This window comes from Balaenoptera acutorostrata, chromosome 3 (assembly GCF_949987535.1).
Source record: "Balaenoptera acutorostrata chromosome 3, mBalAcu1.1, whole genome shotgun sequence".
NCBI lineage: Eukaryota > Metazoa > Chordata > Mammalia > Artiodactyla > Balaenopteridae > Balaenoptera > Balaenoptera acutorostrata.
This window is the reverse complement of record NC_080066.1, coordinates 171,499,518-171,517,533: the sequence shown is the minus strand read 5'-3', so window position 1 is coordinate 171,517,533 and position 18,016 is coordinate 171,499,518. Positions and strand designations below refer to the sequence as shown.

General features: G+C 41.6%; 1 protein-coding gene across 4 annotated transcripts in view; it reads right to left on the bottom strand.

The window, feature by feature from the left end:
* LOC130707526 (cyclin-Y-like protein 1) overlaps window positions 1-17,539 on the bottom strand; it is a 45,760-nt gene extending 28,221 nt beyond the window's left edge. For 2 of the 4 annotated variants that reach the window (XM_057542512.1, XM_057542515.1), the window contains exon 1: window positions 7,586-7,956. In XM_057542512.1, coding sequence (XP_057398495.1) covers window positions 7,586-7,811 — 226 coding nt within the window. In that variant the 5' untranslated portion in view covers window positions 7,812-7,956. Of the gene's footprint in view, window positions 1-7,585; window positions 7,958-17,164 lie in introns of those variants that run through there. The other 2 variants (XM_057542514.1, XM_057542513.1) reach the window with 2 other exon arrangements.
* Window positions 17,540-18,016: the final 477 nt, after the last annotated feature.

Sequence of the window (18,016 nt, the reverse complement as noted above, 5' to 3'; positions counted from 1 at the left end):
CTACTCTATCCTAGGGGGTTCAAAGGTAGGCACAGGACCCAGGACCGGCCAATCAATCACAGCTGTCCTGGGACTTCCCAAGAAAAGAGAAAGGCAGAACTGTACTCTAGGATCCTGAGCTAGTCTTGAGCTGCTGGACACTCCCCTTGCTATCATGAGGGGAAAGGCTTTTCAGGAGACATCAACAGAGGAGAGCAGAACTGAGGAGATCATTTAACTCCTGGGTCAAGTAGTGCTTAACTCTGTGATTTTCTTTTAACTTGCAACTGAAGGAGACCTGGTTAATCAGCAGTACTGATGATCACACTAAAGGTGGGGAAAGGTAAAAGTCACTTGCTCATTCCTTTAACAAATATCATGAACAAAAATCTGCATGAGACAAAACGATGCTCTGTTTAAAAATTAAACGCGGGCTTCCCTGGTGGCGCAGTGGTTGAGAATCTGCCTGCTAATGCAGGGGACACGGGTTCGAGCCCTGGTCTGGGAAGATCCCACATGCCGCGGAGCAGCTGGGCCCGTGAGCCACAATTGCTGAGCCTGCGCGTCTGGAGCCTGTGCCCCGCGACGGGAGGGGCCGCGATAGAGAAAGGCCCGCGCACCGCGATGAAGAGCGGTCCCCGCACCGCGATGAAGAGTGGCCCCCGCTTGCCGCAACTGGAGAAAGCCCTCGCACGAACCGAAGACCCAACACAGCCAAAAATAAATAAATAAATAAATAAATAAATAAATAAATAAGAAAATCCTTAAAAAAAAAAAAAAAAAAATTTAAACGCAACCATTCACAATCATTAACACACAATGATTCACAACCGTTACTTTTAGTTGCTTTTCTTATACATTAAAAAAAAGCTCTAATTAGTGTACAATCTATGTCTTCTTGTTACTAACAAGCGCTCTCCACCCCACTGTTGCATATTTATTGTTTAATGAATACACACTGGCCCATCAAGTGTTATTCCTATACTGGACTTAGCCAATCCCCTATTGCTGGGGATTGGTGCTTACAAAGTTCTATTCTTAAAATATTATGAGGAAAATCTTCATGTACATAGTTTTTTAAAATAATGGTTTTATCTCCTTAGCAAAGATCTTCGGAAGTGGAATGACTAAGCCAAAAGGTTAGATCACTTTCACGGCTCCATGTACAATGCTAAATTGCTTCCTAAAGAAGGTGGGGGGCACATTAGGGTATAATGCTACCAATCATGACATTTTGAGTTCCTACCCTTGCTTTGGATACTTGAAAAAAAAAAAAAAAATTCCTACTGATATGAATGAGGAACCTCACTGTAGATCTAATTTGTATTTCTTTTGATTACACAGTTTGACCATTTTCCCACAGTTATCAGTGTTATTTCCACTTTGGTGAGTTGGCCTATCATTTCAATGTACTGTAAACACCAGGGCCCTACTGCTGTCAGTTTGCATGAGGTTTTCAGAAAATATTAATCTTTTGTTTATAGCCTATATAACTAACAATTTTCGATATAACTTGCACTTTTTGCTAATGAAAAACACCACATCACTATTTTATAGAATGGACATGTGAGCCATTAGACAGTAAACTCATACATACACACAATATTTCTGCACTTCCCATTAACTATCTTCCCAAGAGCCTAAGGAGACTATGATAAAACCTACCACACTCTTCACTATCACAAAGGTAAGACTGCCAACTATTAAGCAAAGCTTTACCACCCACCATCCCTCTCATCCCTCTCCCCACCACATGCACACACAGTAATTTAGAGACTTCAGGAAATTACTGTGCATTCAGGAAATTACATGGATTCTTCCGAAAGTTATTTCTTTAGAAACCTCTAAGAATGTTTTACCCAGGAGAAATATTCTTGAGCTCATGATTAGGGGTTATGATTAAAACTGTATTTTAAGACCCATCATTTTTGTATTATCAATTTAAATTGCAACTTATTTGACAGCATGATAGGTCGATGTAGAAAAAGTATGATTAAAAAAAAATTAAACTCGGTCTCAATGTACACATTCCTCAGAGGAAACCTGTAAAACACCACCGACACTGAATACTGTTTTTCCTCCAATCTAAGATTCTACCAGTTGTTAAGATCCATCTCAATTGCAGTTGTTAAAAGTGTGAAAATATAGGCAACTTAGAACAAATGAAATGCGCTACTGAAGGCTAAAAGTGTTAAAAACTATGCTATCCAACTGTCGATAAATGATTTTTCCTTGTTAAAATATTAGAGGGAGAGGGAAGTGACCAAGAAAGCATCTGACAGAAGCAGCATATTTCAGAAAGCGATTAATATCACCATATTGGTTTCAATATCTTCCAAAGAAACAGGCGACGTCAGCAGTTTCTGGGCAGCTGCTGAGCACCAGTTTACTTAACGGTAACCACTGCACTTACTGACCTGCCCGAGCATCCCTACACTGGACAGTGTAGTAGTTTTATGGCTCATAATACAAACATTACAATCTTTACAATTACCATGTAAACTGATGACTTCATCTCTTTGAGTCCACACTTGCCACCGCAGTCAGGGAGTTCCTGCCAGCCAGCCCTGAGCTGGGCTGCCTCACCAGAGGGGACACAGCAGGCTCCTGCACCTGCCAGGCTACGGCTCACCCACGCCTTGACCCTGCTTCCCTAGCTTCTGACAATCCTGGCTTCCCAACTTCCCAGCTCTGGTTTCCAACTGCTTCTGTACCTGCCTCTACCCTGGTTCTCAGTTTTGCCTTATTTTAATCCTCAATCAGTGGTACAGTGATCATGACTGAGGGGTGACACATAGGTAAGTACACCTGGCTTTATATATTTCTGAAGAGTACTTTACTCAGTTTCTTGGACTTTTAAGAACCTTTCTGGGTTGCAAGTTACCTTCATTTCATTTCACATTATGCAGTGTTACTGTTTTAACTCTTAAGTTTTATTACTTTAATACACTAAAACAACAACAACAAAAAAGGGTGAGAAAAAAGGTAGTATTCCAAAGAAGCTCACATAATGTCAACAATAAATCCTCTTCCTATATGCCATGCATTTGGAGTTTACAGTCCTACTCTCTATCAATACTCATTTTTAAAACCTTGGACAACTCAATTTATACCTAAGAGAAGAATTCCTACACTACCTAACTCAGAACATGGTGAGAATCAAATGAAATGCAAGAGCAATCTATATACTACAGCCTATTTTAGACCCTTATTAATATCGCTTTTTTGTTCAAGCCACTGCTGGCTCTCACCTGAGCTACCGCACCAGCCTCCTAACTGGTCTCCCTCTCTGCTTCCTTCCACCCTTACAGTCTATTCTCACACAGTAGCTGGTCTGATCTCCCTCCACCCTCTCTACCCCCCTTCCCTTTTTCTAAGAATTAACATCATTCCCCTGCATATAATCCTTCAATGGTTTCCCATTACAATGAGACTAAAATTCATATTTTTTTGTCAAGGCCCACTAGGCATACAAGGTCTTAATCCCCCATATTCCTCCTGGCATTCATTCACTCAGCTGCAGCCACCCATCTTTCTGTCCTTGGCACGCATCAAGCATATTCCCTTCTTAGGAACTGCACAGAAGCCTCTTCTCCCACAGCCTCACATGGCTCTCTTAGGACTGCTCGTGGGTCGCTTAAGGAGAGAAGCTGTCTTTAACCACCCCTTGTAAAACTGTCCTCCTCCCCAGCCCATTACACCTTCATTTTCTTTCTTAGTGTTCTCACTACCTGATGTTATTCTTGTGTCGTCAGCCCCCAGGCACCTCTAGAAAGTAAGGACCTGAGTTAGGATACGGGTTTTGTCTTGTCTAACCACTGTTTGTCCTGCCTCTGGAATGGTGCCTAATAATCATGTTTCAGTGTACCCAAAACCAGTTAAGTTTCTCCCAATTTTCCCACATCATCTAAGATTTCTTCTAATGCTGTCTTTTGATGTGTCTGTCACCTAAGACCAGAGTTAATTTCAGATCTCTTAGAGTAGTAGTTTAGTGACTCAGAATCAAAGACACAAGACAGGTTACCAAGAACCACGAAAACCTAAAAGAGGAAATCTAATGTTCAGTGAAAAATCAATGGTAACTTTAATTTGGGAAAAGAACATTTAATGTTAAAATACCTTTACTACAAAATGACTCACCCTATGAATTTAATTAAGTCGTAAGACAAAGTGTACAATCAGAATGCTATAGGGAAGTATCAATACAATGCATCCGTTTTTATCTGTGTCCCCTGAATAAAGCATTAGAATGGGATTATAAAAGATGCTCAACCATAAAGGCTGGTAAATGAATTATGCGCCAACCATTCGATGGCACAGTAAACAGTTGGTAAAAGGCAGGCTGTAGAGCTATGCGCAGTTGCATGGAAATACATCACCCTGGAGCACTCTCTAGGTGTCAGCACAGTTCCAGGAGCTTCATGTCGTTACTTTTGTTTATAACAAAAAGTTACAAAGTGGCACATAAAGAACAATCCCATCTTTGTAAAATAAACACAGTGCTATGTTTATATGCATACAAAAGGTTCAGGAAGAATCAACACCAAAATATTAATAAAAATACTGGATATTCTGAGTGTGAGTGAAAGGCTTTTCTGTGTTTTCTAAATCTTTTACATCAAACGTTTATTAATACTGTCACCAAAAAAAGGAAAGATCTGTTGCTCAGAGGTTTTTCCACATCATATTGCCAATTCCTTCCCTACCCACTCTTCAGGGGGATGGGAGGTAGGGGTCACTTGAGAGAGCACCTTTCACCAGAAAATTAGCAAAGCTCCTAAGGTCAGAACATAAAGGCTGTATGAAAAGTTGATGAATAAACATAAAATCAGATAACAGGACCGTAGCATCTTATTTTCTATTATGACACTACCATCAGTTATATTAGATATACTGTTAAAGACAAAGTAGTAAAAAATTCTTTTGAGTCTATCTGAAATCTATACTACGTTCTTAGGAGTTACTTTTTTGAGATGGCTTGAAGAAATCATGTTCTTCTCCAATGTTTCTGAAGAACAAGACAGAGCATCATTTATGTACGATTTTCTCTAAGTAACCAAATAATTCTTCCCTGTAGAAAAGCCAAAATGTTTTATATCTGAGTAGGTATTTCTCAGTTTCCAGGGAAACTGATACAAAATTGTCTGAAATAAAGACATTAAGAGCAAACTTCCAATGTGCCTGTACTTTATATTTGGTGTTCTGACCTTGTTTCTATGGAAACTTAATTAATAGGCAAATGCTGAAATTGAGGTTTCTCTTATCACTTTATTGAATGCCCCCCCAAAAAAGACAAATTGAAATGAAATTTTAACAATCATGTTAAACATAAAAAAGTAAATTCTGTACTCATGAACTCTATTTTTCCAGGTCCTGATTTAGCACTCCTTCCTTATCATACATAGTCGTATGCTAAATGCTTAGTACCTTACCTGCCCGCTTACCAGCTTCCCCTAATGTCCCTCTGTCCAGGGCATTCTCGGCTTCAATTGGATTTCACCAGAACAAACTCTTTAAATTATATCAACGTGTTTACCTGACTGATAAATTTAGGCTATTTCATGACTTCTACTTTTATTCATATCCATTGCAATGTATGTACAGACAGAGAATGGAGAGGTAAATGTTGCTTCTGAGTTGTGTACAATAAACTGGAATGGCAATAATCAAAACTGGAGTATGCTGAGATAGGCCTAACTTATGGATAAATTATAAAATATAAGGTGCACTCTAAACAGTTTCTTAAGCATCCCAAGAACTGAATTTGGCATATCTACCACCTCCCAAGTCTGTCTCTTCTGTTCAGTAGCTGTGTTACACAGTCATTTCAGATCTCCAAGTCTTGGCTTCTTCATCGGCAACAGAGGGAGAATATATACGGGCCTTATTTGTAGATGGAAGGGCCAAGTGAAATACACAAGAAAATGCATTGTAAATCTGAAAAGAATTCTATAAAGGTCCAATTTTCGTCTCTCATCCTACACTAGCCAACTACTAACTGTTTTTAAAAATCATTTAGAGGCTTACCTTATACCAACAAGCAGAGCAGTTTTCACAAGTACTTACATGCTTTGTGTTTAAAGCTACAATTAATTCACATAATGTGTTCATTCTTTCACAATATCTAACTATTCTGAAAAGGGAGTACTTTCCACTTACAAAGCCACGTCCATCATAAGGGTGAATCCACAGGCTTAATTATTCTAACTTTTAAAGAAATTAAATAAACCCAACTAAAATTTAAATAGAAGAGCTGTAAGACATTTCGTCTATGAAATAATGAAATAATCTCTGGCATTTCAATGAAACAAATGGGCCAGTGGGGCTTTAACATCTTTATGATACAATGTTTTATACTTCAAAGAACAGTCTTTATTAAAGTGCCACTATGCTACCCAGAATTTTTTTTTTTAACCTAGAGCCATCCCTTTCCAAAATTCTAGAGGCAAAAATCAAACATTTCCTCTCTTCTCTCTCTCCTCTCCTCCTCGACAACACCCACCCCCAGCCACTTAGTCTTCAGAACTTTTACCTGAACATTGTTAAAGTTGAATAGTATTCTACTGGGCGGGGGGGGGGGGGCGGAGGAGGGAGCCATGGAGACATTTTTCTGCAGGATGGATGTGGTATGTTAACTCCCAAACCTTTATATCACAAATGACAATCTGAATTTGTTTTTTCTCCTTTGAAACTTCTGTCCAGCAGTCTCAGGAACCACCTCACCCCTCCCTTACAACAGGCAACGTGCAAAAGAAGTCGGTTAAGGCTGTGCAGCTGAAGACATACTTGTGTCAAGGTGGGAATTTAAAAGTAATCAGAACTCCATGGGGTCTCCTTTGGTAAAGAAAAAAAACCCAACAACTATTCTCTGCAGCCGTGGCAGTAACGTTTCACACCGTTCCCAGTTATTTTAAGCCCCTCTCCCACCATTTTCTTTCCTATCGTGTTCAAATTATAGTTAGAAGAGATAAAGTAGCTTCTATCAGGGCGACTGAAAACATTAAAATCCAAAGAATTTTAGTTAAGAACACCACACTGACTCTGTCCATCTCTATTTTGAATTTAAATGACAAATCCTCTAATGTTTGTCTTAATTGTCTCGAGTATCAACTACCTTAACGAACAGAAGTCTATCATCAGGCCCTTACCTAGTTCCTTCGCTTAGGTACCATCTGGATAGGGAGACGGGATGGATACGCCGAAGTTAGAGTATTTAAGTTTTCATTAAGAAAAGAGAGAATACACCAGAAAGTCTCTGCTAAGTCCCACGAGATGTTAAATAGAACCACGAACAGGAAGGGCTGCGGATTGGAGGGTCTCAGGCCGGGCTGGGAAATGGGAACGGGGGAAAGAATTGGGCATTCGGGTAGGGAAGAGGGAAGGAGACTGGCCGGACGCGACTGGTAAAGAATAAGGGGTGGGGACGCCAAGCAGAGCCAGCCTTCGTCCCCGGTGCCCAGCCCTGGGAGAGCCAACTCCGGGCAAGAAGGAGCCCTAGGCGGCGTCTCCCTCCCGGCGGACCCTGGGGGCGGCGGAGGCCAGAGGTAAGCCTGAGAGCAGATGGCGCCTACCCCGCGAGGGGCGAGGCGCGCCAGCCGCTTCTTACCTTCGGGCATCTCCCGGTCGCTGATGTGCTGCAGGTGGTGGCCTTCGCCACCTGCGAAATCCAACTCGGCGGGTTCCACGGTAGCCGCCGCCGGAGCTACTGCCACCGCGTTCCCGGCCGCCGCCTTGTAGACCTCAGACTCACAGTCCGGCTCCGCTGACCCCCTGCGCCGGCCCAACTTGGGGCTGGCATTGGGGCACAGGCAACAAGACAGCGAGTTCCCCATGGGGCGCCTTCACTCCTCGCCGCCGCCGCCTCCGCTCGTCCCCCGACTCCGCCGAGCTCAGAAGCCGCCCCCTCCCCCAACAATGGCGCGGCGGGCACTGGCAGCCCCGGGCTATGCCGGGGCTGTGCCGCACATGCAGACGCGACTTCGCCCGCCACTCTCCTGTCCGCCTAGCCGCCGGGCCCCGGGCAGGGGCGGCAGGGGCAGCCGCACCCCCGCCGCCGCCGCCTCCCCGGAGCCAACTAGTCTGTGAGGGCGGTGACCAGACCGGCTTATTTAAAAGGGGTGGGAACCAGACAAGCGCTGAGACGCGCAGCCACTGCAGGGAGAGAGCGCAGCCGGAGCTCCTCCTCCTTCCGCCACCGCCTGCCCGACTGAAAGTAGCTAGGCTACCGGAATGTGTCCTTCGGTCACCTGGTTACGACGGACCAATCACGACCAGAGTTCCCTCAGAGCGCAGGCATGTGACTCACAATGCCCCGCCCCCGCCCGCGGCTGCCCCGCCCCCCGAGCGGCGCCCCCGGACTCTGGTTTCCATTCATCTCTCGCGCTCCAAGCTTTCCGGTCCTGCGGGAAGCGCCGTGGGAGTTTGTTAATCGAAGCCGTCCTGAGTCAGTGGGCTCTGTAGAAAGCCCCTATTCCTAAAATGCCAGTTCAGTTAGCAACTCGGTTTCACCGGGTCGACAGTTGACTCATTTGATGTATTGCTCAACGAACTTAGTTTCACCCCAATTTTTGACCGTTTTTTATAACTGAATGCTCCTCCGGTCTTGCCTTCCAAAGAGTGTTAGTTTCCGCCTACAGTTTAACCATAGCAACCCCCGGGGCCCTGGTCCTACTCTCAATAAAGAGCTGTGGCTGTGTCTTGAATGAGACTCGAGGACACGTCACCCCTCCACTTCCTCATCAGTAAATTAGGTACCGAACTCCTCCCTCCCACCTCTGAGGCGCTGGGATTCAGCAACTCGCTTTTCTCGCCTGTTTCTCTCTTCCACGGCAGGAGTTTCCAGGTTTCCCTACTTTAGCCAACAACAACGCATAAAGCACGATTTTCTCATACAAACTTGAGAGTCACAAAGTGAAGTACCACGGTCTTGATTTGATGAAGATGATAACGATAGTTAACATTTGGCAAACACTATGCGCCCGCCCCCGTTCCAAGTGAGGTACTCATTTAACCCTCGGGAACAAAATCCTCAGAAACCTTCATTTTACAGATTTTACAGAAGCTAAGTAACATTCCCAAGGTCACATGATTGCTCAGGGGTGTGGCCAGGATTTGATCCCTGATTGTGTGGATCCCCAAAGGCACCTTATTGTGATCATCAGAAAATAAAGGTAGAAGTCAAATTTGGTTGGAAGTGGCATAGTGTATCAGGATTTTCTTTTTTTAAGGAGGAACAATTTTTTGATGTGGATTTTAAAATACTTTCCCTTCATGCAACATTGATTAGTCTCTCCTACATGCCAGGCACCCGTGTGTGAAAAATAGTCCTGCCCTCAGTGACCTCAGGCACGGTGAGAAAACAAAGGCTTAGAAAGCCCAATAGTCTGAGGTCACACTGCTGCAAAGTACTTAAACCTGAAATTCAAACCTAGATCTATTAACCCCAAGTAGATGCTGGGGTAAAGAGCTTGGTTTTCTTCCCAGAAACCTGAGAGCCATTGAATGTTGTGAAGTTAAGGAGTCACTATCAGGTGGTTTGTAGTGAGGTCACGCTTGAGAATAAGTAGGACTGATGGAAGCAACAAAACCCATTAAGAGACTTTATATTCATCTAAGAGAGGAGTGAGGGTTCAAACTAAAGGCAGTGGCAGAGATTGGAGTGGAGGGAAAGGATCTGAGGTCATTTGGGAGGTAGAATAGAAGTGCTCAGTGACTAGATATGGAGCAGGAAGGGGAAAAGAGAAGCAAAAATGGCTGCTAGGGTTCTGGCTTAGGGAACTATGTAGAGTGTGGTTACTTTTTCTTAGATAGTGCAGGAAAAGGAAGAGGTTTGGGAAGGAAGATCATTTTGGGTTCTCTTAAGCGGAACACGGAAATGGAGCTCTCTGGTTGAAAGTAAGCCTCTGCAGGCTAAGTCCATTTTGTGATATCCCAACTTATGTTTTCAAAAATAACACATTAAATCAATTTAAAAATGTGATTGGGGAAATTCCCTAATGTTGACAGCTAAGAATATCACATTTTTCATGGAGCAACTTGGAATCTATGGTTTTAGTAAATGAGGCATCCTATGTAAAATAAAACTGGTAAATGAGAGCTCTACCCACCACCAGAGCCTCCCATCAAGCCTCTTAGATAGCCTCAACCACCAGAGGGCAGACAGCAGAAGCAAGAAAAACTACAATCCTGCAGCCTGTGGACCAAGAAACACAGTTAGAGAAAGATAGACAAGATGAAAAGGCAGAGGGCTATGTACCAGATGAAGGAACAAGAAAAAACCCCAGAAAAACAACTAAATGAAATGGAGATAGGCAACCTTCCAGAGAAAGAATTCAGAATAATGATAGTGAAGATGATCCAGGACCTCGGAATAAGAATGGAGGCAAAGATTGAGAAGATGCAAGAAATGATTAACAAAGACCTAGAAGAATTAAAGAACAAACAAACAGAGATGACCAATACAATAACTGAAAACTACACTAGAAGGAATCAATAGCAGAATAACTGAGGCAGAAGAACGGATAAGTGACCTGGAAGACAGAATGGTGGAATTCACTGCTGCGGAACAGACTAAAGAAAAAAGAATGAAAAGAAGTGAAGACAGCCTAAGAGACCTCTGGGACAACATTAAACGCAACAACATTCGCATTATAGGGGTCCCAGAAGGAGAAGAGAGAGAGAAAGGACCAGAGAAAATATTTGAAGAGATTATAGTCGAAAACTTCCCTAACATGGGAAAGGAAATAGCCACCCACGTCCAGGAAGCGCAGAGAGTCCCATACAGAATAAACCCAAGGAGAAACACGCCGAGACACATAGTAATCAAAGTGGCAAAAATTAAAGACGAAGAAAAATTATTGAAAGCAGCAAGGGAAAAACGACAAATAACATACAAGGGAACTCCCATAAGGTTAACAGCTGATTTCTCAGCAGAAACTCTGCAAGCCAGAAGGGAGTGGCATGATATACTTCAAGTGATGAAAGGGAAGAACCTACAACCAAGATTACTCTACCCGGCAAGGATCTCATTTAGATTTGATGGAGAAATCAAAAGCTTTACAGACAAGCAAAAGCTAAAAGAATTCAGCACCTCCAAACCAGCTCTACAACAAATGCTAAAGGAACTTCTCTAAGTGGGAAACACAAGAGAAGAAACGGACCTACAAAAACAAACCCAAAACAATTAAGAAAATGGTCATAGGAACATACATATCGATAATTACCTTAAACGTGAATGGATTAAATGCCCCAACCAAAAGACATAGACTGGCTGAATGGATACAAAAACAAGACCCATATATATGCTGTCTACAAGAGACCCACTTTAGACCTACGGACACATACAGACTGAAAGTGAGGGGATGGAAAAAGATATTCCATGCAAATGGAAATCAAAAGAAAGCTGGAGTAGCTATACTCATATCAGATAAAATAGACTTTAAAATAAAGAATGTTACAAGAGACAAGGAAGGACACTACATAATGATCAAGGGATCAATCCAAGAAAAAGATCTAGCAATTATAAATATACGTGCACCCAACATACAAGCACCTCAATACATAAGGCAACTGCTAATAGCTATAAAAGAGGAAATCGACAGTGACACAATAATAGTGGGAGACTTTAACACCTCACTTACACCCATGGACAGATCATCCAGACAGAAAATTAATAAGGAAATACAAGCTTTAAATGACACAATAGACCAGAGAGATTTAATTGATATATATAGGACATTCCATCCAAAAACAGCAGATTACACGTTCTTCTCAAGTGCGCACGGAACATTCTCCAGGATAGATCACATCTTGGGTCACAAATCAAGCCTCAGTAAATTTAAGAAAATTGAAATCATATCAAGCATCTTTTCTGACCACAACGCTATGAGATTAGAAATGAATTACAGGGAAAAAAATGTAAAAAAGACAAACACATGGAGGCTAAACAATACGTTACTAAATAACCAAGAGATCACTGAAGAAATCAAAGAGGAAATCAAAAAATACCTAGAGACAAATGACAATGAAAACACGACGACCCAAAACCTATGGGATGCAGCAAAAGCGGTTCTAAGAGGGAAGTTTATAGCTATACAAGCCTACCTAAAGAAACAAGAAAAATCTCAAGTAAACAATCTAACCTTACACCTAAAGAAACTAGAGAAAGAAGAACAAACAAAACCCAAAGTTAGCAGAAGGAAAGAAATCATAAAGATCAGAGCGGAAATAAATGAAATAGAAACAAAGAAAACAATAGCAAAGATCAATAAAACTAAAAGTTGGTTATTTGAGAAGATAAACAAAATTGATAAGCCATTAGCCAGACTCATCAAGAAAAAGAGGGAGAGGACTCAAATCAATAAAATCAGAAATGAAAAAGGAGAAGTTACAACAGACACCGCAGAAATACAAAGCATCCTAAGAGACTACTACAAGCAACTTTATGCCAATAAAATGGACAACCTGGAAGAAATGGACAAATTCTTAGAAAGGTATAACCTTCCAAGACTGAATCAGGAAGAAACAGAAAATATGAACAGACCAATCACAAGTAATGAAATTGAAACTGTGATTAAAAATCTTCCAACAAACAAAAGTCCAGGACCAGATGGCTTCACAGGTGAATTCTATCAAACATTTAGAGAAGAGCTAACACCCATCCTTCTCAAACTCTTCCAAAAAATTGCAGAGGAAGGAACACTCCCAAACTCATTCTATGAGGCCACCATCACCCTGATACCAAAACCAGACAAAGACACTACAAAAAAAGAAAATTACAGACCAATATCACTGATGAATATAGATGCAAAAATCCTCAACAAAATACTAGCAAACAGAATCCAACAACACATTAAAAGGATCATACACCACGATCAAGTGGGATTTATCCCAGGGATGCAAGGATTCTTCAATATACGCAAATCAATCAATGTGATACACCATATTAACAAATTGAAGAATAAAAACCATATGATCATCTCAATAGATGCAGAAAAAGCTTTTGACAAAATTCAACACCCATTTCTGATAAAAACTCTCCAGAAAGTGGGCATAGAGGGAACCTACCTCAACATAATAAAGGCCATATATGACAAACCCACAGCAAACATCATTCTCAATGGTGAAAAACTGAAAGCATTTCTTCTAAGATCAGGAACGAGACAAGGATGTCCACTCTCACCACTATTATTCAACATAGTTCTGGAAGTCCTAGCCACGGCAATCAGAGAAGAAAAAGAAATAAAAGGAATACAAATTGGAAAAGAAGAAGTAAAACTGTCACTGTTTGCAGATGACATGATACTATACATAGAGAATCCTAAAACTGCCACCAGAAAACTGCTAGAGCTAATTAATGAATATGGTAAAGTTGCAGGATACAAAATTAATGCACAGAAATCTCTTGCATTCCTATACACTAATAATGAAAAATCTGAAAGAGAAATTATGGAAACACTCCCATTTACCATTGCAACCAAAAGAATAAAATACCTAGGAATAAACCTACCTAGGGAGACAAAAGACCTGTATGCAGAAAACTATAAGACACTGATGAAAGAAATTAAAGATGATACCAACAGATGGAGAGATATACCATGTTCTTGGATTGGAAGAATCAACATTGTGAAAATGAGTATACTACCCAAAGCAATCTACAGATTCAATGCAATCCCTATCAAATTACCAATGGCATTTTTTACGGAGCTAGAACAAATCATCTTAAAATTTGTATGGAGACACAAAAGACCCCGAATAGCCAAAGCAGTCTGGAGGCAAAAAAATGGAGCTGGAGGAATCAAACTCCCTGACTTCAGACTATACTACAAAGCTACAGTAATCAAGACAATATGGTACTGGCACCAAAACAGAAACATAGATCAATGGAACAAGATAGAAAGCCCAGAGATTAACCCACGCACCTATGGTCAACTAATCTATGACAAAGGAGGCAAAGATATACAATGGAGAAAAGACAGTCTCTTCAATAAGTGGTCCTGGGAAAACTGGACAGCTACCTGTAAAAGAATGAAATTATAATACTCCCTAACACCATACACAAAAATAAACTCAAAATGGATTAGAGACCTAAATATAAGACTGGACACTATAAAACTCTTAGAGGAAAACATAGGAAGAACACTCTTTGACATAAATCACAGCAAAATCTTTTTTGATCCACCTCCTAGAGTAATGGAAATAAAAACAAAAATAAACAAGTGGGACCTAATGAAACTTCAAAGCTTTTGCACAGCAAAGGGAACCATAAACAAGACGAAAAGACAACCCTCAGAATGGGCGAAAATATTTGCAAATGAATCAACGGACAAAGGATTAATCTCCAAAATATATAAACAGTTCATTCAGCTCAATATCAAAGAAACAAACACCCCAATCCAAAAATGGGCAGAAGACCTAAATAGACATTTCTCCAAAGAAGACATACAGACGGCCACGAAGCACATGAAAAGCTGCTCAACATCACTAATTATTAGAGAAATGCAAATCAAAATTACAATGAGGTATCACCTCACTCCTGTTAGAATGGGCATCATCAGAAAATCTACAAACAACAAATGCTGGAGAGGGTGTGGAGAAAAGGGAACCCTCTTGCACTGTTGGTGGGAATGTAAACTGATACAGCCACTATGGAGAACAATATGGAGGTTCCTTAAAAAACTAAAAATAGAATTACCATATGACCCAGCAATCCCACTACTGGGCATATACCCAGAGAAAACCATAATTCAAAAAGACACATGCACCCGAATGTTCATTGCAGCACTATTTACAATAGCCAGGTCATGGAAGCAACCTAAATGCCCATCAACAGACGAATGGATAAAGAAGTTGTGGTACATATATACAATGGAATATTACTCAGCCATAAAAAGGAACGAAATTGAGTCATTTGTTGAGACGTGGATGGATCTAGAGACTGTCATACAGAGTGAAGTCAGTCAGAAAGAGAAAAACAAATATCGTATATTAATGCATGTATGTGGAACCTAGAAAAATGGTACAGATGAGCCAGTTTGCAGGGCAGAAGTTGAGACACAGATGTAGAGAATGGAAATATGGACACCAAGGGGGGAAAACTGCAGTGAGGTGGGGATGGTGGTGTGCTGAATTGGGCGATTGGGATTGACATGTATACACTGATGTGTATAAAATTGATGCCTAATAAGAACCTGCAGTATAAAAAAACAAACAAAACAACTAATACTAAACTTTCATTGGGTTATTTGTATGGAAATATGTTAATATAAATGTTTCAGACGTTGCATGAAATTTCTAAAAATCTTATATTTGTATTTGTATGGAAATATGTATGGAAATATGTCAATATAAATGTTTCAGACATTACATGAAATTTCTAAAAATCTTATATTTGTATGGAAATATGTATGGAAATATGTTAATATAAATGTTTCAGACATTACATGAAATTTCTAAAAATCTTATATGCTCTGGTATAATGTTATAAGTAATAATCCTAGTTATTACTTTAAAATGTATATCTCAGAAATAACTAATTTTCTTGTCAACTGCATTATTATGAACTTTCATCAAATCTTTAACCGTGGTCATTTTTAAGTCTTTTGTCATTTACAGACAGTTCTGGGTGTACTCTGATGATTTTGCAAATATGTTCCTATAAAAGGGTTTCATCTTCAAGAAATTCATGGAAAAGACTCTGACAAGTACAGGTTTCTGGTAACTGACTGTACTGCTGAACTGAATGAATAAGCATTTTCAGAACTCTAATGAAAAACTGATGAACTCATAAAAGTGCTAACAAAAGATCAAGATGAAAAAAAAAATTAATTACATGGGACTGAGTGAACTGATGAGGATGAGTATAATTTTTGTGACTTTCTGTCTGAATTAATTTAAAAAAAAAATCCCACAAGGACTCAGAGGCAAAGAATATACAAATCAATTTTCACTGCAAAGTAAAGGAGCTGTTACAGTGGAGGATTACTGGACTGAATGTCAATATTATGACATAGTATGAGTGTGTTTCATGTTTGGTAACTGCAATCATTGTTGCTTTTGTTGTGGTCATCCATGTACAATGCTTGGTGTCAGTCTATTTATCTCTTGTAAAAAAAAAAAAAACTGTTAACAGAGTTGGCTCTGTTGGATGTTGGTATTGGCAAAATCATTGGTAAGTTTTGCCACTTCCATTTGTGTGAGCTGCACAATGGCACCAACATTGTTACACGTGTTTTGTTAGTTCATGCTGATCCTTACAGGGTTTCAAATTTCTTTTCATTTGGAGAAAGAAATGTAAGCAAGTGAGTTACTCTACCTACGTCTTGAATCTTTTTTGCCTGGCTGGGTAGTTCCAGTATTAAATACACAGCAGAAAATGGGGGTCTGTAATTTCTCTGTCTAGAAAATTGCCAAAGATCAGACAGCCATCTTGGCCTATCCAGGCACAGGCATAAAAGCTGGAAAAATCTATTGAGAAGTATCAAGCCTCAAAGAAATATCAACCAAGGAAGCTGTTATTTTTCTTTTCAACTGAGAAAGATTATAAAAACTTAATTTTCACCTAGCTTTGAAGATGACTTTGTGATTAAAATGACTTAGGCATCCCCCAAAGGTACCAAATATCGAAATTCCATCTACTGTTGGACAGTTCTTCATCTGGCAGCCCAAATTTCCAAATAAAATCTATCAAAGACCAAAGAGCATTCCTAGGACTCCTGACATCCTAATGAGGTATTTGTCCCTCTTTCTGTGCATCACAATAGTCTCTGTGTGCCATATCCTGCTCCAGTGATCTGCAGGGTAACAAGGTACAAGAGACATCCTTTGGTAGAATGGAGAAGGCTGCATTACCCAGGGGAAATGTAACCAGCACAGGGACTCCTGTGATGTTGTTTAGTCTTGTGCCTGTGTTTTTTGATGTAATATGATTGGCTCTTGTTAGTTTAGTCAATTAAGGATTGGAAAGGTGGAACTTAAATCATAAATGATTTTGTAGTCTGTATCTTTTTACTTAATAAGTCATCCAAAGAGATAATAAATACCCTGTTTGTGAAATTATACCATTTCTATTGTCATGGAGGCCTAACTCCAACAGAGAAGGTGTGCCAGCCCCTAAACACTGCAGCCAAAGTTCTAAGGAAACCCATCCAAAGCAGAAGGATGAAGACACACTGATGATAATACTGACCAGGTTCCTGGATCCGGGAAGCCCTGGCTGTCCTGGAGGGCCGGGTGGGCCTGGAATGGCCACAGCTAAGACAAAGCAGAAAAGAGAAGTTACAAAAAAGCATACTCTCTGCAAAATGCCTCCGAGGTTCAGCTGGTCACTGAGGGGAGCGTTCACCACCCCACTCACGGTGCTTAAAAGTGTTGCACCTCGTAACCGAATCTTAGGAACTCTGTGCCCAGCATATGACTCAGCCACATTAACTGGTTTGGGGGAGAACTGAGATTCTTGACTGTAGCCCTGGATGAAGTCATGCCTAAGACTTTCCAGTTTTATAAGTGAATAAATTCCTGTTGTTTCAATTGTTTGTATAAAAAAAAAAAAAAAAAGAACAGAGCTGGGAGCTCGATTGGCACTGCCTGCGGGGGAGGAGCGCCGCCGCCGCCGCCGCCGCCTTCGCCGCCGCGAGCTGGGAGCTCGATTGGCGCTGCCTGCGGGGGAGGAGCGCCGCCGCCGCGGCGAGCTGGGAGCTCGATTGGCGCTGCCTGCGGGGGAGGAGCGCCGCCGCCGCCGCCGCCGCGAGCTGGGAGCTTGATTGGCGCTGCCTGCGGGGGAGGAGCGCCGCCGCCGCCGCCGCCGCCCCCGCCCCCGCCGTCGCAGTCGTCGTGAGTGAGGAAGCGCCTCGGTCACTCCTGCTGAGGGCCCTCGCCGACGCCTGGGTTTACCCGCCGCCCCGCCAGCTCCGCTCGTTTCCCGTCCCCCGCGGCCCGGCGCGGGGCAGGCCTGCCGGGGCCGTGGAGGACGAGGTGGTCCGCACTGCCAAGAAGATGGACAAGATGGTGCAGAAGAAAAACGCGGTGAGCGCGGCGGGCG